Source organism: Ambystoma mexicanum, chromosome 8 (assembly GCF_040938575.1).
Source record: "Ambystoma mexicanum isolate Mex_15411 chromosome 8, UKY_AmexF1_1, whole genome shotgun sequence".
In the NCBI taxonomy this organism is placed as follows: Eukaryota; Metazoa; Chordata; class Amphibia; order Caudata; family Ambystomatidae; genus Ambystoma; species Ambystoma mexicanum.
The window spans coordinates 1,466,749,842-1,466,770,798 of record NC_090929.1 but is presented as its reverse complement, the minus strand read 5'-3'; the positions used below and the strand labels follow the sequence as shown (position 1 = coordinate 1,466,770,798).

The following is a 20,957-nucleotide window of genomic DNA, read 5'->3' as shown; positions in this document are numbered from 1 at the left end:
CAGTTGGGGCTTCAGTTGAAAGGGAGGAGAGAGAACCAGGTGGCTTGTAGTTTGGAAGGATGGTGATAGCAGTGCACTTGAACGAGCGTGGGCCAAATTGCCAAATTTCAATAGCACATCATTTCCTTTGGGGTAAGCAAAGCTTGAATCCTACATTGATGTATCCTTGTGAAAGGATTGAAGGCTCTAATCCTTAGTGACTTTAATGATCCGCTACAGCCTTGTTTCTGCCCAGGACCATGGCATTTGTAGCAGCCATTCAGTTGACCAGTACAATACATCTAGCCTAGACTTAGTTTTCAGATGAGTTGGGGCAGCAGATTAGTATGCAGCCATCTATCTGAAGGACATCTGCTTTTGCCCAGGAGAGGCACATTGTTCTCTATTATGATGCATGAATTGTGAGATTACCTGCAATCGTTTAACATGTGGTGGAGAGACTCATTTAAAATGGTCTTCTGAAAGATAACTGATGGAACCGTATATGTGGGTCCTTAACACTACAGCACGCTTACCCATGACCTAAATAGTGCCCCGATTTATTCTTCCCGACATTCCTCATGCTGTGATGGTCTTTTATTTTATAGATTAAATGTTCATGGTTTTAAAGGGCTAATGAAGAGGGTGGATTTTAAAGTGCTGATATTAGTCTTTTGAAATGACTTCCCTGGGTAAAGTAAAACATTTTGGGGGATATATTCATTTTCCCAAGGAAGAAACTCACTGCTGTCCTCAAAGTCATGGTCTCGTGAGTTCTTTGCAGCAAAAGGTGAAGAATCGCTCATTCCATTTAGTGAGAACATGTTGAGATTGGACCAGGTGATCTGTCCTAAGAAAACAGTAAGCAGAAAAGCAATGCAATTGTGTTACTAAACATGACCCACCCCATTATTTCCCCAGTGTGGAATCATTTGTCAAAGTTTACAGTTTTGCCTGCTGACCTATACCTACCTTGTACAAAGCTCTGTAACTAGACAACTTGGTTTGCAGCTAAACTCTCAAAATACACCAAAACCAAAAAGGGCTGCCTGCGCGAAAGAACACGATTGGTAGTAGTAAATTGTGAAAACCTTGCACAAGGTACTGTTGTGGGAAAATATTTAACCAATAGATGTGAAGTCCTTTTGTACTGAAAATAAGATACCAAACGGTGTTTTCAAGTGTTTGATGAGCTACTGAGAGCCACACTGATATGATATGGCTTTTATAGTGCGCCTATGCACAACTGTTGCTCCTGTAGATTTTTGTATGTAACCCAAAGGTTAAAGCGAAAGAGAGAGGACACCTATAATGGCATACCAATCCAGGTGGAGTAGTTTGAGATCCTATGCAAAACTATATTAAGACGGTGGCCCATGCTTGTCTACAGCTCTAAGCTGTAGATCCCAAATCCTGATTATTCCAAACTCATCATGACCACGAAGCGGTTTACATAGCTGTGAATATAGCAATGGATATAAAACCTTCCTCCTACGGGCCAGTAAGCACACCAGATTTCAACACCGGGTCACAGAAAATCAGCAACGCCCCTGCCGCCACCCCCATTCCCCTGCCAGTTTTTTTGCATATATATGTACATTTTATAAAACATAAATGATGGTTAACAGTTGTTAAAATGCTCTGGAAAACCCCAGTTTAAACGGAAATGATAGGCCCGGGAAATCCTGCACTCAATAACGGAAATAGTCAGTGAATGACAAAACCTGCTTTATTAAGAATCCACATAAAGCAAGTACAGTATACAAGCATTCAGGATCTCGCATTACTCTCAGCGCTTTCATGCAAAACAGATTATGAATCAAAAACATGTCACTAGTGTTGTCATACTGCAATCTTGGTCACAAATGTATGGGGTAATGGGATTGGTTGAGGGAAGCGACTATGTATTTTATAGGGGTTAGTTTTCTAATTGGACGTTGCCTATCTGACTGCTCCACCTGAGACCACCTCTAAATTGATCATGGTGAATATATGTCATCTCTACACCTCTTGATTGGTTAATGCAACATGTACTGACCAGCATAGAATTGGGGGGGTTTCATTGGTTGGCACCATACTGACCAACTTTGGGCAATTGACAGGTCATCAACACATGAGCCATGCTGGGAGTAGGGTGAGAGAGGCCCAGGAACTGTTTTCCTTTCGATAAAAAAAGATACTTTCACTTATTCCTATGCCATGAGCCAGAGCAACCTCTTTGTAGTTAACCTCGCAAAGCACCTCGGTTCTGAGAATACATGGGGAGTTGAGGCCGGTGCCCATCTGTGTCAGGGGCTAATGAATAGACGGTGTTCTTGAATTATGGGTCACGTGTGAGAGGGCCACGTTTTGATTTATTTGACCCTGTATTTATTAGGATTTTAACAGTTGCATAAGATTTTACTAATCAGAAAACTGATGAATTTTTAGCGAACCAAAAATGTCTTTTAAAATAATGACCAATTTCTTTTCTTCATTTTTAGTTGTAAGAATTTTTTTTTTCTCGTCTTTTGGGTTTGTTAAAAATTCCATTCGTTTTTGTATTTATTAAAATCACTGCATACCAATTTGACTAATATGTGTTATTACTCTCCTGACCACCAGGGACTTAGTCGGTCCATCCCTTATGAAAGTTTTAACTTATAATTAATCTGCACCTAGCTTTCAAAGGCCGGTTGTTCTTTAATGAATCTTAGAAAAATGTCTTGTGCCATGGGAATTATCTTGTGTTGTCTTCAAACCGTCCCAACCCTGCCTAACTTCTCAGTAGCCTTAGCTGGGTCCACGCAGCTACTGTCTGTACCCTGCACAGGTCTATATTTCAGTAAATTCAGCAGTTTGAGTTTTCATGAAGGCTTGATGCCTTCCATTCGTTTTAATGCGTGCTGTGACTTTCATTTTGGAAAAGATGCCTGGCCATTACTATTGCGCTTCTGTTAGTGAGCTATATACGTATATAATTTGAGTTGCATTCAGCTTATACATTGCTTGTGTTATGTTCTTCATGTCTATATGGTTGAAAGCAATATTCTTCGTATATAAAAGCACTTTTGACCTAGTGTCTGTGTTTCTTCATGAGTGCATATTTGCTTCATGTCAGTTACATGTTAGTGTATCATTTTGCAGTGAGTTTGCTTATTCTCGCCATCTTTAATTATATTCCGTTTATTTACTCTTGTATACTGCGGGCAATATGCTGTCCCCCCTCTTGGACCTGGCCAATTCTTTAGCATCCCTCCCCTGCTTCTACACAACTAGGAAATGTGCCACATGTACAGCATTGCTGGGGTCTGTGCTCCAAACTCGGGTTGTCTTCCATTAAATCCTCCTCCCTGTGGAGCCTGAAATCCGAACCCCTCTGTGTGCAGCCCCTCTTCCTCATGGGAAATAATTATACTCTCCCCTTTCTGCAGAATGTCTGATAGCTATTAGCTGTATCTGCTGTGCTTCCTGTGTAATCGCCCCCTCCCCACTGGTTAACGCTGCTCCTTTCACTGAAAACTTTGATAGTTGTCTCTGAACTAGTTTTGCTTCCACCAGCTTGCTCTCCTCAATTTTCTTTCTAACCTCTTGTTTAAGCCAACAATGGTTAACTTTAGTTAACTGCATCTCTGGCCATGTTTTCGTCTCCATTCCCACTATCTTTTTTTAATAGTCGCTGCACTCCCTCAGGTCGGCCCCTGGCACAATATGTGATAAAAAATAGATTAACTTTTATCCCACGGCTCTCTCCTTTCGAGCCGCCATTTTGTCTTGAAAATAAGCAACCAGGTAATTTGTCATTACGCATCTGGATACTGGACCTGGAGTGTGCTCCATACATCAGCCCTACAGCTGTTGAAAGGTTCTCTGTCATGAATGGTGTTTTGGGCCTTAACGCCGGGATAGCCTGCTCGTTTTCAAATATCTGCCCTCTCCCCTATTATGGCAGCAAGCAAGCTTTTTATGTCGCCCACCACTAACATCATTCCTGCTGTCATTCTTTCTAATTCATGAATCCATTGGCCCGCTCTTGATGTCATCATTGGCAGCTTGCAGGCTAAATTGTTTTTGTCCATCTGCAGCCATGGAATATATTGTGGCCGTCCTCCCCCCGTCTCCAACGATGGGAACTGTCCCTTGTCCAAATTCGCCACACCCTTGATCTTTGTAACCACGTCTGTCATGCTTTCTTTATTTTGCCCTGGTAAAGTTCTCAACCTATTCACCTATGGGGTTCTCTTTTCTAAACTGCTGGATTGCCCTTTTGGGCATCTGCGATATTCTACAGGTTCCTCCCCGCTGGTTCTTCCAAATCTGACCACACAGTCTCTTTCCTTATTTTAGGGTGCTTGCGGAGGAGGCTCATGCGGCCCTTTCTTCTTAGTCTTCCTCCTCGTCTATAAACCTTGTATCCTCATTTCCATCTTCGTTATCCTCCCTGTCCACAAAATCATTACATATGTCCTGTTTATGAACTCTGCCAATAAACTCCTTCTCTCACTTTGTGGAGACACTCCTCTTGTTTTTGTTACATTACTTGCCCCATTCCTTCTGCTTCTGTACAAATTGTCAATCCTCCTTCGTATGGCTTCTCCCTTATCTTCATCTAGAAGAGTATGATTTTTTAGTATCTATTTTCTTGCTGCATCTTTCCCAACTCTTTTGTCTTTCTCTTAATTCCTGCATCTTGTCTTTTCATCCGGGACCGTAAATCCCTGATAATGTAATCTTTGTCATCTTTCCTTGCTTCTTTAAATCTCAAATTCTCTCCCCATCCATCTTCCTCTTTTCCTTTCCCTTTCTGCATCTCCAAGCCTTTCTCTTTACTTTTCCTCTTCTCGTTTTCTCCCATTCTCTGTCTGCTTCTCATTCTTGTTCCTTCTCTTCTTTGTACCTTCTTTCGCAATCTGTTCTTTTATCCTGTTAGTTTCTCGTACTCTTTTCTTTTCTCTTACTCTTCCTCCTCTTCCTGAGCAGGTGTCTCTCCAATCTCCCTTTCTCGTTCTTTAAAGTCATCCATAACTTTGTTTAAAGTCAGCCATACTGTTTCCATCTAATTTAATTCGTTCGGGGCCATTGCTGTCTCCTCCCTATTGCCCTGCCTGCATTTCTGTTTCCAGATCTCCTCCGCAGCCTGTTTTGCTGGTAGCTCGCAATGTTCTCCATATTCATCGCCTGCGGACACGGATTTTTGTTTATTTTTACTCAGTTTATAACTGCTTCACTACTGTACGCAAGGGGTGCATATCTGTGGTCGGTGTATTCTGCCGTTGCTTTTAATTCTTGTAATGGGTATAGTCACTGTGTTTCAGGAGATGGATCAGTGCTCTGGGGAGGAGGAGGAGGAGGAGCGAGGGTGCTGGTGCTGTGCCCTCCCCTTCATGCTGATTAAGCATCCACTCTTTCACGGGTGGTTCCTCCATCTCGTCCCCATATATCTTCCAACATTCTTGAACGGCTAAACATTTTTGTAACTTCTTCCCTTTGTGTGCGTCATGTAAATATGTTTTGTCGTGTATTGCAGTACTGATCTTGAAAGAGTGCCCTCCTACTGCCAAGGCATAAACATTTTGTAGACAGTGTCCTTCGCCCACTGGTCATGGTACTTTTTGTCCTTGTACCAGAGTAATGCTTTACATAAATGAATAACGGGAGCATCTCCCATGATGGCACATCAACATTTAGTTTGCTGATCCTTACAAACCTCCATTTCGGCTCCAATGTATTCACCCCTTCGTCACACACGTCCCCCCAACAATGTTTCTCTGTACGTCCATCGCTTCTAAAGCTCTCCTCAACACCACACTGTCTATGATGAACCAAACTGCGCAGGCAACACCTCAAACGCTGCCCATGCTCCGGACTGCACCCTTTGGCCCAAACTATAGCTTCACGTCCTCCACAATATACACAAATATTCATGTTTCACAAAACTAAACGATTTTACCACTGGTGCCAGCAATTAATACACAAATGAATATAGCACAAATGCAATACCACTGTCTTCCCCGCTCCTGGTGACGTAAAAAAGTTATCAATTACCTCAAAACGAGGAGTACTACGCAATCTTCAATGACCTTGTCCGGGATATCTTGCTACCATTAAGACCTCATCACGAGGTTGCGTCGCCCTCTGTGACCTTGTCACAGGCTCTCCATCGTCATCCTCTATTTTATCACAGTTCCCCCAATATACAAACAATTCCTCTGCCATTTCTATTTTGCCTATGTTAGTGAGCCATATACGTATATAATGTGTTGCATTCAGCTTATTCATTGCTTGTGTTATGTTCTTCACGTCTTTATGGTTGCAAATGATATTATTCATGTATAAATGCACATTTGACCTATTTGTTTCTTCGTGAGTGCATATTTGCTTCGTGTCTACTGCATGCATGTGTGTCAGTTTGCAGTGAGTTTGCAAATCTTTAGTTGCATTAGGTCAGTTTCTTCTTGTACCTGCCTGGGATATGGGCGGTATGGTTGCCATAGTGAGTAACGTTTCACCTGTGCGATATTGGAGTGGGGGAGGGGCAGCAGCTATGAATGGCATATTCATCTATCAACACAGTTTATAAAATTGAGATTGGTCCATAACCAATCCAGCCTCTGCAATCCTGATGTTCCCAAATATTGGTTTTCCTTATTTTCATGTACAATGATTGAATCCCTGAAACTACTAGTATTTACTATTAACAAGTGATCTATTATGCCCTCCTGATATGCCTAGCATAGGGAGGATGAATGCCCTTTTTTTTATATTTGTATGTCCTTTTCTTAATGACTGTAGAAGTGGATGGTTGTCATATTTCTTAAACATTATAATGTTGGGACCCTGATGGGGGGCACTCCTGTATGGACTGGAGTTTTTTTTTTATTAATTACACATTGATTGTATTGCTTTGCATGAACAAATTAAACAATAATATTTAAGCAATATGTCCCAAGCGGCGGGGGCATTACCAAGTCAGGTAATACCCCGGGGCTCATGTTATGCCCCTGACTCGGTAATGCCCCTGTTCCGAGGGGCATATTGCTATTAGTACCCGGCCGGCAAGATCTGCAAGACCAGGGTACTAAAAGCTGTTTTTTTCTGTCCCGAGAAAATGCCCGCCGTGGAAGGGAAAACAGTCTGTTTTCCCTTTCCATGGTGGCCATCAGAAGCGGACGCGCTGGGAACACTAATGTTCCCAGCGCGTCTGCTCCCGAATAAATAAAGAGAAGGTAACTGGGGTTGGGAGGGCAGGGGCAGGGGGAAAAGAAAAATGAAGAAAAAAAACTTACCAGCCGTGTGGAGGCTCGGTGCGTGGATGGCCCTGCTTCAAGCATCCACACGGCTGGAGGCTGCCATCGTCCTCCGCCGAGGACAAAGCAGGCAGAAGGTAAGTGGGGTTGGGAGGGGGAGTAAAAAAAAAAATACCTGAATCCCCGGTGGGGGATGAAGGCGGCCTCCAGCCGCGTGGAGGCTCAGAGCGGGGATGGCCCCGCTTACAACCCCTCACTGGCTGAATGGCTGCCACGCCCCCGCCAGGGACAAAGGCATGGAATCCGAGGGATTCCCGGCCGGGTAATGCCCCAGCGAGGGCCAATCAGAATGATTCTTTCATTCTGATTCTCCCTCGCCGGGTACTAATAATCAATATCACAATTTGTGTTTGCATTTGGTAGTTGGTAATAGCATAAATGTAAATGGTTAATAGGATCTCACCCAGGTTATCTGACGATCTAGTGTCACCTACTGTCTGGTTTGGGCAACTTCCATCACAAAAAACAAGCAAAAGGCTGTAGAAAGCTGAATTCAGTAAGACTTCAATTGCTAGGCTCCTAGGATCAAAATACTCCAACAAATGGGTTATAGTTGTGACCAGAGATTTGGACGTTTGGCACAAAGAAGGAAACATCCAGTGTAGATTTCCAAACAGAGGAGCTGGAAAAAGCAGGAATATTGAAAGCAGTCCAACAGTGGCGGGCAGGAGGTGCATTCTTGGGAAAGCAAAGTATTGCTGTATTCTTAAGTCCTATTAAATGGGCATGACAGTACACAGTAGTATGCAAGAGAACAGTGAAGGATAGCAAGATAGGCATGAATAACAGGCGAGGCAGGGCGACTGATCTCCCTGTCTCCTTCTGTTGTCACAAGTGAGCTACCCAGCTTCAGCTTACTACTCCCTCAGTATATGGTCAATGGGGAAGCCGAAGCAAGATTAACCAGCAAAAAGGTACTGTGTACTTGGGGGAGGGGCATTGAATTACAGAGAAAGGGAAGATTGGGTTGAGAGGGAACTCACTGTCTCCTGGCATCCACAATCCAAAAATCCAAAATGCCTCTGTTGTCCCACCGCACCAATGTGTGTGCTGATGCAGCACCGTTTTAGCTTTCCAGACCCCGACACTACATACACCACCAAGCTTCAATCATCATCCCATCCCTTTATTCATCCCTCCATTGCGTCTTCAAAAATTAAGAACAACCAGTGCCCATGCATAAAATCTCTGAACCTACTCTGACAAGAACATGCAGGATCCTTCACTGAAACCTGGACCACTCCAAACACCACCCATCCACTGACTCGTGTGTTCCCTCTGATTCTTGTGGGTCAGTGCCAACCACAAATGGAAGATTGGGTAATGACTGCTTTTAATCGGTTAAACGTTTCTCTCTCAAACTCTTGCTGGACTCCTTGTTCTTCCTCAAATTCCCACTCAATGCAAGTCTACGTACTTTTATCACCTCTTGTGTCCTTAAGTAGACTCTGCTTCATTTTACATTCTCTAGAAATCCGAACTACTAAACTCTTCCTGCTACATCTTTCTTGAATCTTGAAGGCACCCCAACTTGTGACAAACAAGCCTTTATCACACCTTCGATCATACAGCTACTACCCGTGTCAAATCTTCAGTAGCCTCATTCCATGACAACTACATGTTCCCCAAATGAATCCTATCTGCCCACATCAATGGCAATTCATGCCACTGGGGTTCTCCAATTAACCTTGATTGTTGCATGATCACCCATGTCTGCAAAAGAGAACTGTCTAGTAAATTGATATTAATCCATCTTGGTTAATCCCGGTTAATCCACGTGTCTACTTCCTGTAACTTTTAGGTTTGTGTGAGGCATTACTTCAAGGAGCAAAGTATTTTAATTGTACTTCTTTTGCAATTACTCCTTGTGATACCAAATATAGTTAAGTCATGACACGAAAGAATATTTGTAAATCATTCATATTTTACCTGGCTCTATGACAAATGCCCCTGAATTAATATATGCATTGGTTGCACAAGTGCAAACACAACCTTAGTCTTCGTTTGATGGTGAACTGACGCTTCAATATCTTGTTACCTCGTCTGCCAGGTCTGTCTGGCAAAACCTACTGAATATATGCAAAATCCATCCCAACCGCACCGCCCATTCTACGAAAACCTTGATTTCCACTCTTGCCCTCCTGTCTTGGCCAAATGTTGCAACTCACAATGTACACCCTCCCATGCTCCTCACCCACCTCCACCCATCACATTCGTGCAGAATATCGCAGGCCCCTCTTCAAGTTCCACCACTGTCTATCTATTCAAATTAAGTAGTCGTTTGCTCTCACAGGAATCCTGGATAGTTTTCTCACAAGTCTCCTGGATAACTAACACTTTTCTCTTCACTTAACACATCACAATTCTAAGCTCAGCTCTAGCACTCTGACCCAATGCCCTTGCACTGCCTCCTGCTTCTGATCCTTCAACTTTCTGGACATCCCCACGAGCCCCCCCCCCCCCCCCCCCCAATGTGCCCTACCCCTCCTATATGCTCTTACCCTCTTATTAAGACCTCTGTACTAACCTTTTTCAGAATGCTCTTAAAAAGCCGGCCCCTTTCCAGGTATGAAGCACCTGAAATTTACCGTGGCATAATTCCCTGCTCTCCAAAAAGAAATGCCCAACCTCACCCTCCTCCATGGTACAGGAGTGTAAATAATTGTTTATAGCAGACGCTTACTGACAAAATGCAGCATATTGCAAGAGAAATATAGGTAATGTCAAATGTGTGGCCTTTACTTTGGGTTTCGAATCAGACTGATTTTGGAGAATGCTCCAAGGAGGGGAAACGTTGGTTATTAATACCACGGCCTTACATATTTGAAAGGAGATGAGTAAAACTTTGGAGGAAAAATTGTGAAAGGGCCGTTTAATCTAAGTTGGCGTTTACTGTAACATTTGTAAAAGAATGGTAAATTAAATAATTTCATTTGACGTGTAAATAAGGAAATTCAGATTTTCTTTTTTTTTTTTTTTAAGGTCCATTGAATGATGAAATAGTGCATTTGTAATGTATTTTTAATATGTTAATACAGTGCAGAAGGCTAGACATGTCTAACCAAAAGGCACTTAAATATCATAATTCTATGATGTCCCCAGTCAGTGTTCCACTTTCACTTTCTTCATCCACCCCTGCAATAAAGCCTGTTCACTAATCACTATAAAACATCCTGTAAAGGGATTGTTCTGCTTTTTGTTTCAAGTATAGTACTTCTGATGGAAGCCCTCACATTCATCTTCCATAGATACAAATCAAGACTGTGAAAGTTGGCTCTTAAATTAACATGCCACTCATTGTCTGCATTTGCCGGCTCTCTTCAGTCATTGTTTCACCAGCCTTATTGCCTACAAAGCTGATCAAGAACCTTTCCAATGCATGAAGTTGAGATTAAAATCTTACATCCTCTCGGACAAAGTTTGAATTACAATGCATATCAACCACTGTGAATTATTAAGCAAAAAAGTTCCACTTGCTTTCTTTCTATGATTCATTTTACATTGATTAGCTCAGGATTTTATTCCATGTTGCTGTTCATAAACTGATGTTCTATTGATGTCTTTGCAGCTGGAATTCCTTTCATAATGACTGGAGAGCTTTTTAAGCAATCTCATCGGTCAGCTGCCTACATTGTGGGTGGGTCCCTGAATTGGATTTCCAACTTCACAGTTGGGTTTGTCTTTCCATTCCTTCAGGTAATGCATTTTTGGTCTCATTATCTATTACTGGGATTGTCATTGCAATATTTCAGCAATTCTGGCACATTTTTATTTTGTTCTATGTAGCATGATAGTGAGCTGAAGCATAAATCCTGTGAAGAAACTAAGCTGAAGGAATTGGCCTAATGCAAGTGCAACAGAGCTGCGTAGACCCCTACCAAAAGCTTTGCTCCACACCCTCACCATCTTTCTCAGCCAGATAGACTTGTTGTGATCATAATTTGTTTCGATGATCTTGACACTGCAACAGATTGTCAAAACTAGTTTCTGTGTTTAACCTTCCTCGTAAACTGTGATTTGGGCAGACATTCAAATGATCACTTGAGATTCAGTACTATGACCCATTCCATCGCAGTGTGATCGATCATAAGGTTATGCTGGCATGCAGACAAAATGAACTTGCTTGAAACATTTGTTGCAATGTACCTTTATGGGATCACTGAATGAGATGCCTTCTAAAACTAAATGTACACTGGTTGCATTGGAATCGGGACGGTTTCTAAGTCATCCTTTTTAGAATAAACGTTCTTCATGTAAAGTATGGCATAACTTATTATTTTTAATCCCCTTCTATAAGCAGCCTCACTGGATTTTTTAAATGCTATTTTATCTAGTATTCTGTGCTCACTAATCAGTACAATGTCATCTTTGATGGGTTGAATTTACCATTTTATTCATTTTTCTAAAGAGAAAAACAAAAATAAAGCATTGACTTATGTGATGAATCTGATGTCCTCGCTCCTTTCCCGGAGGTAGCCTTTCCTCATGTGACCAGGGTAAGGCAGCGGCTACCTGATCCTGACCCTTGGGGTGGTTATCTGAGGTAGGTCCATGTGGGAGAGCTGACCCTCAGAGGAGTGGAGCAGCATCATTGGGCGAAACATGGTATCCCCCATTCCTTTTTAGGGACACCCCTTCAGTGCCTTAGGCCCTCATGGCATACTGTCGAACAATTTGTCATAAAACTATTAAACAACCGATAGCTACTTCAGTAACACTGACTGACACGAGGAAGAGAGCAACCGGAAATGAAGATCACTCAGCTAGACCGAAGGGAGCCGTATAGCTGTTGGAGAAAACAGGCTCCAAACGGCTCCCTTCAGTTACACAGGAGTTAAAAAATGGAGCCGTGGAGAACTGAAGATCAGCCGGCTAGTGAATGCTGGGGAAGCCAAGCTGTCAGCTTGACACATGATCGAAGATGCACCACAAAGAAACGGGGAGACAGTGTCTGTAGCTGAGATAATTCCTCGCCGACTGGAGAGACGCTGAAGCGGTACACGAGACAAAAAAGCTTTGCACCGGCAAGAGAAGCCGGTGTGACGCGCCACATGAACTGGAGAGAGAGAGAGAGAGAGCGCGATAAAATTCAAAGGACCCGAGAGGGTGTTGGAGAAACCAAGGAAGCTATCCAGAAGCTGATGCGCCCACAGTGGAAGTTTGGGGCCCGGAGGGAGCTGCAGAAGGCATTCCTGGTCCCTAACTGGAACGCAAGGCAAATTCCTTACAGCTTACATCAGAAGCTGGCTGGAACTGTGAACATTATCCATTTGGATTTTATGTTGCATTAATACTTTTTATTTTTTTTATTTTTTTAACGTGAATATTTGTGCACTTTTCAAGCCATAGACAATACCCTTAACACCTTGCAGTTACTTTTAGAATGAGAGGGCTAGGATAGGATTTTGAACACAGGACATTTTTGCTTTGGACATATTGACACAGGACAGGCCCTTTGTTTTTGGTTGAGGTGGGAAATGGCTCCTAGATTAGGGATAGTGGGGCATTTTCCAACCCCTTCATTCATTCATTTCGTCATTTGTATAACCCCTTTCACCATAAGTATGGTCCCAACACACTGTCCGAATGCACTCAAAGGGACCAGAGTCCATACATTTGGGGAAATTGACAGGTGCTATTATGCATGTGCGTTTCAGCCATTAAAGTTATGCGAGGGTGGCCATGACCCTGCTAGTCAACCACGTCTATATGGGCTGTGTATGGGCACAGTGTAGGTATACTATGAACTAAAGCAGGGAATGTGTTTAGGGAGATAGGTATGTGGGAAGTTACAGTTCGATTTAATAAAATGTTATGCCAACCACCATGAGTCCTCTGTCTCATTGCCAGTTCTTACAAATGGTGTCAGAGTGGGATCGGGCTCAGTTGACACAAACTAGGGAACCCTCAGATTTATAAAACTTAATCGGGAGCTTCCGATCCATCAGTAGCTACAGAACGTTCTGTTGGGTTCGACCTATGTAGTAGCAGGGGAGAGTTGGTTCAACCCAGAGACAGATGTTTATTCCCACTGACCTGGTTCCAGTCCCCCCCCTTTTCCCCAGTCACTTTAATCAGGTTGGCCACGAAGCCTGGCCTAGCTTGGCAACATGGTCTAGATATCTTAGCAGGCATCATAGATCCCGACCTAGAGAGGGGATGTGAAGATCTTACTCCAAAACAATGGGAAAGAGGCATATCAAATAAAGGCGGGAGAGAAAATTGCTTAGGGGATCTTTGTTTCCCAAAAAAGAGGAAATCGGAAAAGCCTGAAAGAGGAGAAAAAGGTTTTGGGGAGGCAGATGAAGATCCCCCAATAGCATCTGAAGTGTTATAACCGAAGACCTTAGGCGCGGAAGATGAGATCATTCCTGATTTAGCATTTGCTCAGCAGAATGACCCTTTGCTAGCAGAAGATTCTCTGCATGTGGTATTTTAAGAAGAGGGAAGACTGAAAAGGGGACTTTATTCTTTCTCAGGCATGGGCTTCTGTATAGAGGTAGTCCTAGCCCTGATGGTATTTCTTGATCTCAGACTATGGTGCCTAAAAGCCACGAGGATGGTGCTAGAAATTTAACATGTGGGAACATGGGGGTGGCCAAGACACAGGTGCAGGTAATAAGCTGATTTTATTGTGTGGAAGTGGTGCAAGTGGTCTGTCATGGTCATCCCTCTTGGATTGCGCTAAGGATTTTTTCAGTGGCCACGAAGGAGAGGAGGAGCTCGTTTGGAGACTGCTTTGGAAACAAGCTTAAAACCACACTTTCAGCATGGAGCGCGCGCTGTATGGAAGTGGTGCAAGTGGTCTGTCATGGTCCATTGGGGACAGGTGGGCGCTGGTTGCCGAAAACACATAGTAGGTACTGAAGCCCTCTAGTGACACTCTCCATGGTAAGTGGTCTAAAATGAGCACGGAATAATATGAACGTAAAGACAAAGTGAAAGTAAACCTTTTCTTTTGTTTGGCAAGAAGATCTCTCATATGTCCCACTAGATTGACACATAAAAATGAAAGACAGTGCTATAGTGGGGAATAAGGAGTCGGAGCAGTAAAACACAAAGTGTAACTCTATAACCCCCAGATCAAATTACGGAGCAGTGAAGCATAGCGTATTTGCTACGCGGCGGAAGACTGTTGGATTTTCTTTCCTTGGATCCTGCCATCAATCGGGAAGACGGTATACCAAAGCTGCTGGGAACCGCGATAATCCAGAGAGCGGGAGGCACAAAATACTGAGGGATTTCAGCAAACTGCAAGGAGAATCTACGTGAATTGTAGATGTAGTTTACCTGATGTGTCAGGAGATTGGTGGACCCTGGTCCTTTAATCTCGACTTTTTTCGGGGGATTGTGTTGCTGGAGAAGTACTGGTGCCGCAATACTCTGATGCGTTGAATCAATGGGAAAGAGAGTGTACACGCATTCACATGCAGGACGATAACCACACCCAGGACGAGGTGGGCAAGGAAGCACATTGAGTTTGGTAGGAAACTTTTGATTGGTTGGAATTTGGCAAAACAAACAAACTGCTAAAAACATTAGTCAAGTCATTTAAACCCCCAAAGCATAAAGACTGAAACAGTTGCAGTCAAGTTAATACAATTGGGGAGAAAATCCATTTGTTGATTCGTCAGCCATTGAAGATAAAAGTTATCAAGTGGCCATGAAATTACAGAGTAACCCCATTCAGGACGATAGAAGATCCCAGAATGGGAGGAGCCAAAAACTGCTAGCAGTCCCCTTGCAAGCTGCTCAGGTTTTCCAGAACCAGTTGGGCGGAGATGCCGCCTGCAGCAAGGAAACATGTTCAAGCCCAGGACCATGTAGAACCTGCTGTTTATACACCAGTAAGAAATAGCTATTTGCCGGATGAAGAAAATGCATTGACAGAAAATTGGAAAAAAAGGATTGGAATTCACAATAACGACAAACAAAAAAATAGAAGAGCATTTTGGGAAGGAAAGACTCATAAGTGAAGAAGAGCCCACACGGGGGAAAAGACAGTTAGCCAAACATAAATAAAAGACTCAAGAGATAGTGGCTCAGTAGGTTCGATGATGGGTTTGGATATAAGTGAACAAACGTTTGGTAAGTTGAACTTCTCATGTGTGGACAAAAATCAAGTCGATGAGTCTAGGTCAGGAAGAGAGACTAGCAAAACAGCAATCACCAAGCAATAATAACACAAGCCAGGGACCATTCAAATGAAAATACACTGAGTGCATTAAATTATGTGCTAAACTCATTAGTCTCAATGTTTGAAGGGCGAAGTTCAATCACAAACTGGATCCTTAATAGAAATGACAAATGAGGTGGCCACTTTGGATGGGGCAGTAGTAGGCTGCAGTAATGCTATCAACCCTAATGTTATGCAATAATTGCAAGATCTGCAAATCGAATCAGTTAAGCAAGGCTTAGACCTTTCGGCCATCCAACAGTCATTGGCAGCACAGAAAAAATATGAAGAGATGGAACTGGCTGTGAAACAAGATATATTGATGCAATTCTTGAATCAAAAAAAGCTGGACTTGTATCGAAAAGAACTCGAAGAGGGCTAATATTCCCAGATGGATGACCACCCACTCTTGAGTCAAGTCTTAAGAGTTTCGGAGACTGGCTAATGTTGGTGAAGGATATCTAGATGAAGAACCAGAACCAACAATCCCAATGGATAACTCCACAAGTCAAACGGAAGATCGAGAGGAGGGAGAGATAGCAGTATGCCCTCAAAATGAACCCATGGGAGGAAAAAGTGAGAGAAAGAGGGAAGCAAGGAGATAAAAAAGACAAAGAAAAAATAGTAAAAAAGAAACAAGAAAAAAAAATCAAAGAATCAGAAAAGGGGAAAAACAAGCACTCGGACACTAACTCATTCTTCAATCGTCAAGGTTCAAATACCAAAAGGGGTGGAGCAGGAGATAGTCGCGCTAGACTCAGAGGACGGTTCCCAGCAGAAAGTTGATACAAGAAGTAAGCCAAAAGAATAGGATAACAGCAGTAAAGAACCTCAAAAGGACTTAAAGTCTGGAATATCAAGAGTCCAATACAATTTGTGCATTGAGAGGATCACAAACTGAAAAAGTGAATACTGACCTGTTAGTGGACACTGTATTAGCGAATCTGAAGGGGGGGCGTAACTATAGCCCCGATATTTCTAAAGGCGAAATCAAAGGCAGGGGAGATAAAACAACTACCAAAGGATGTAAACTCTAGAGAAGTGAAAATAAACCAGAAGATTGCCACGATCTTCCTAAAAATGCCTCAAGTTCTGAAAAAAATATCACTCCCTGTGGAGGAAACAAAACTGGGAGAAGGTAAATATAGCTAAATATAGGATGATTGGGGACATTAGGAATGTTTTGGGTAAATTCAAGGAAACAGATGAGATGGTGAATTTACGCAATGGTATTTTGGCACCAGATGAAAAATTAAGTGTACAAGGGGGAAGAGAAACAGCTTAGACATGCCATCTATGGAAACAGTCAATTTTAACATCAGACCTTCCCACTCCTGCTCGGAATTTGTCATTTTTTCATCAGAGGGCGTGCTAAAAGCAATTACAACATTGAATTCGGCAGCTCCTTCTGTCCCTATGCAAGTGGCAGTATTGCAGGAAATTCTCCCTGGAGTTATTACTCCGGTGACGGCTGCGGTAAGTTGTTCTTTTCAGCATGGAATGATTCCTGCTGAGTTGAAACAAGACATTGTTCTTGAAGCTTCTGCTAGATCCTGTGGTTTTAGCTTATTACCGCCCTATTTCACTTCTTCCTTTCTTCATGAAAGTATTAAAATCCCTGGCGCCCCCACCTTTCTTTCTTCCTCCCTTGAGCACGCTAACTCCCTTGACCCATTCCAGTCTGGGTTCTGACCAGGACAGGGAACCGAGAGTGTCCTGATGTCGGCTGTAGAAGACCTTGTGATGTTGGCAGATCAGGGTGGAGTGGGTGCACTGATACTTCTTGATCTATCAGCAGTTTTTGATACGGTTGACCACTCCATCTTGCTGTCCCTCCTGGCCACAGCAGGGCTCTCTGGAACTGTCCTGGCCTGGTTCTCCTCTTTTCTAGCAGGATGTGGTCAGTCACTTTCCCTCCCTCCTCTTCTCTGTCTGACACCCTATCCTGTGGTGTCCCTCAAGTCTCAGCCTTGTCCCATATGTTTATCTTTACGTTCAGTCCCTAGATGCTCTCATCTGCTCCAGTAACTTCAGATGCTACGCATATGCTGGCAACACCCAGATCTTGGTACGTTTAGATCTTTAACAATCTGAGGTGTCGTCAAGACTGTGTGAGTGTATGGCGGCCGTCAAGAGCTGGATGGACAGCAACTGGCTTACACTAAACTGGGATAAGACGGAAGTGATGGTGGTGCGACTTTGTTCTGGGAATTCTCTGTGGACCCCGGCATTCTGGCCATCAGCTCTGGGTGATCTTCCCCCCTCCGGATACGTTGGTCAAAAACTTGGGAGTCATGCTGTCATCTACACTGTCAATGGCGGGACAAGTTAGCTTGGTATGTAGGACTGGCTTCTACTTATTGAAGCTACTTTGCATGATCATGCCTTTTCTTCCAGAGGACCTGCATCCTCAGGTGGTGGCTTCGTTAATTTCTAGCCGCATTGACTATTGTAATGCTCTCTATATGGCGCAACCTTACGGCTTGATACAGCGGTTTCAGTGATTGCAGAATATGGTGGCTGGAGTGGCAACGGGATCGCCATATGGTGCCCACATTAGTCCAGTGATTTGGGCACTACACTGGCTCCCGATGGCAAATAGTTACATTTAAGGGCTTGTGCCTTGTATATCGGGCGTATTATGGGCCGGGGCCTGAATTCCTCCAGCAAAAATTCAGACCATACATCCCCATTAGGTCGTTATGGTCAGAAGGGTCAAACCCGATTACTATCCTGAAATTCCGGAGATCTCGTCTGGGAGGTCGGGCTTTCTCGGTCACGGCAGGTACCTTTATGGAATGAGCTTCCTGCGTGCATGTGGAAATAAATCCCCTCCAGTTCCGGTGTGTGCTTAAAACCTTGCTCTTCTAGACTTGTAGCTATCTTGCCTGGTTTTGTGCCCCAGCGCCAAGGTGCCCTTGTGGTGGATGTGCGCTCTATAAATACCTGTAACATAACATTGTGTCCCAATTAACCAGCAAATTCAGAAATGCTCTTGTATCTTAAACTTCCAAGCTGTTTTACAAGCTGTTTTTCTATTCCTAAACATCACCTTTTCATGAATGCTCGGTGGCATCATCTCCAACTCTTTGCCACCTTTCCAAACTCTCAAAACCATCTTAGTTGCAAATGTTGGGGACTTAGCTATATATTCCGCCATACTACCATATTGGTTCACCACTGATTAAATGGCCTGCTACCCAGTCCCAGCCTCCTGGAGATGTCTTACCAAAACACAAACCCATGTTACAATTCCCAAATCTGTCACCGTGGCTGCCTCAAGTCACAGCTTATGATCCGCCCTGTACATATACACCACATAAGGCCACATTGATACTTGTGGTCTGGCATTCTGAATTTGTGAAAGCGTTTGTTGTAAATTGTAAAGTAAAGTTTTGTCCATCGAGAAGGCAAAACTGGTTTTCGGTAGGCCCACTGATTCTTCCAGCCTTAAATCCTTATCCATTTCTAAGACCCATCTTTGCCAAATAGCCAGTGCCTCCCTTCTCCATGTAAATCTCAGCAGGCTATAAAACCATGCTACCCTACCTTAGCTTGACTGCAATTCGTAATAAATCCACTGAGCCTCACTTTTGGACAGAATTGTACTTGAAGAGCCTAATCAGCAACTCCCTTGGTAGTGAGCATTCAGCTCCTTCACCCCATCTACTTTATATGTGTACCTTAAGAACTCAAAGCTCATCATTCCTGATACAACCATAGCTATTCCTCTGGGAATATACCACAATGAATTCAGGAATTCCATGTTGGCTTCCTACCCATCACCTTGAACTTCTGTCTTTCCAAACGGTGGATGAGGAGCATCCCCCGACCCCCCAAAAAGTCAAGCCCCAATGCCATTCTTCATTGCACTGATTATTTTCCTCCCTGAGAGTGGTTCCTCTGTTAGCCTGATACCCTTAAGGTCAATGTACTATGTTCTATTGCTTTCCATGTGTTCAAACCTAACCTGCTCAGGCACATCCAAGAGTTGATTAAGGTTACATGCTTCATTGTACTACCAAATGTCCAGAAACTCAAATCCACCTCTTGCATTTCATTCCCTTAGAAACCTCGAGGGAAACTGTCCATTTACTTTGTCCACAGAAAAAATTGACAATTTATATGAAGAGCATCATCTGCAACTTTCTGCTAAACCTTTATAGTGGTCACCGAACTATGTAAATAATCTTAGGGACCACGTTCATTTGTAACAATGTTTCCTTCTCCCAAAGATAACACATTAGAGTCAACCACATTGCAGGTTGTGGGGTTTAGTGCTGATTTTGTACGAAGTTGTGTTTCAACACTTATTTAATATCCATCCCATCATCCAGAGGTACCCAAAGTGATCCTTAATTCACCAGAAGCTGCATCCTCCAAGGTGGATCCTTTGGCATGAATGTGAAAACGCATGGTTCTGATCTTGTCCAATCAATTTGAAGCCTGCAACCTACCCTTGTCATGTATATTATACAACAAACCTGGTGCAGGTTGCCCTGGGTCATAAAGTAACAATAAAATAGGCCTATATTTGCCACACTTCAGCTTGTCTTCCCACCTCCTCCCTTTGGCACTAGTGTAAAGAGACCCTATTTCATCAAGGGAAGCTTCAGATGTTGCTCTAAAATCTCATGTGCCTCACAATGGTTTGGTGTGATGATTTGTCTTCAACCTGGTTACATATCCTAATAGATGTATAATTCCTCTTCTTGATTTTCCAGATGTCTGCTGGGGCCTTCTGCTACCTAGTCTTCTGTGGGATCTGCTTCCTGGTGGCACTTTACGTCTTCCTCGTCATTCCTGAAACCAAGAACAAAACTTTCATGGAGATCAGTCAGATGTTTGAGCCTTCAGAGTCAAAACAGCTGTCTGCCGATGATTTGAAAATGAGGAAGTACAATGCATACGGTGCCCTGGAGAGCAGCTCTATGGAGATATCCAGATCTGGCAATTGATGCAATGGGACCTCAACCATCATTGGTATTACTCGGCAGGTAGAACCCAATTGTCACAGGGTACTAGAAAGGTCATGACAAAGACGTATGGTCCGCACTAACAGGAAGGTGCCATTTCATTATGCAAGTATGGAGATGCCATGGGATTACTGAGTGCAATGAGTCTTGAGTGGCCCCATGTTGCGAGCCCCTAGTACAGCAATACAGCAATCCAATTTCTCTTCATTGCCAGCTGGAGAATATTTTCTATGATATACAGTTGAAGAAAATGTATTTTATGATAAACTCAAAGAAATCAAATGTGCATTATATCATTTATATAATTTCTTGCCTGAAATAAAAAAAACTTTTGATAAATTTGTTGCGTCTCAATATGTCCATCGAAGATATACATGCATGTTCACACTCACTTCTTAAATCAGCGGCTACTACTCGTGACTCCCAAGCTTAGCACACCACCAAGATGAAGCCTACATTATCCCATGTTAAAGATGCGTGTTTGGTACATGACCTTGTTGGTATTAAAAGTGCTTGCTTCTTTCTACCTCAGAGGTAAGG

General features: G+C 43.1%; 1 protein-coding gene across 1 annotated transcript in view; it reads left to right on the top strand.

The window, feature by feature from the left end:
• Positions 1–20,756, top strand: part of LOC138473115 (solute carrier family 2, facilitated glucose transporter member 9-like) — a 369,925-nt gene extending 349,169 nt beyond the window's left edge. Inside the window, exons 11-12 of the mRNA XM_069611639.1 lie at positions 10,834–10,961; positions 20,166–20,756. Coding sequence (XP_069467740.1) covers positions 10,834–10,961; positions 20,166–20,399 — 362 coding nt within the window. The 3' untranslated portion in view covers positions 20,400–20,756. The remainder of the gene's footprint in view (positions 1–10,833; positions 10,962–20,165) is intronic.
• The last annotated feature ends 201 nt before the right edge of the window (positions 20,757–20,957 follow it).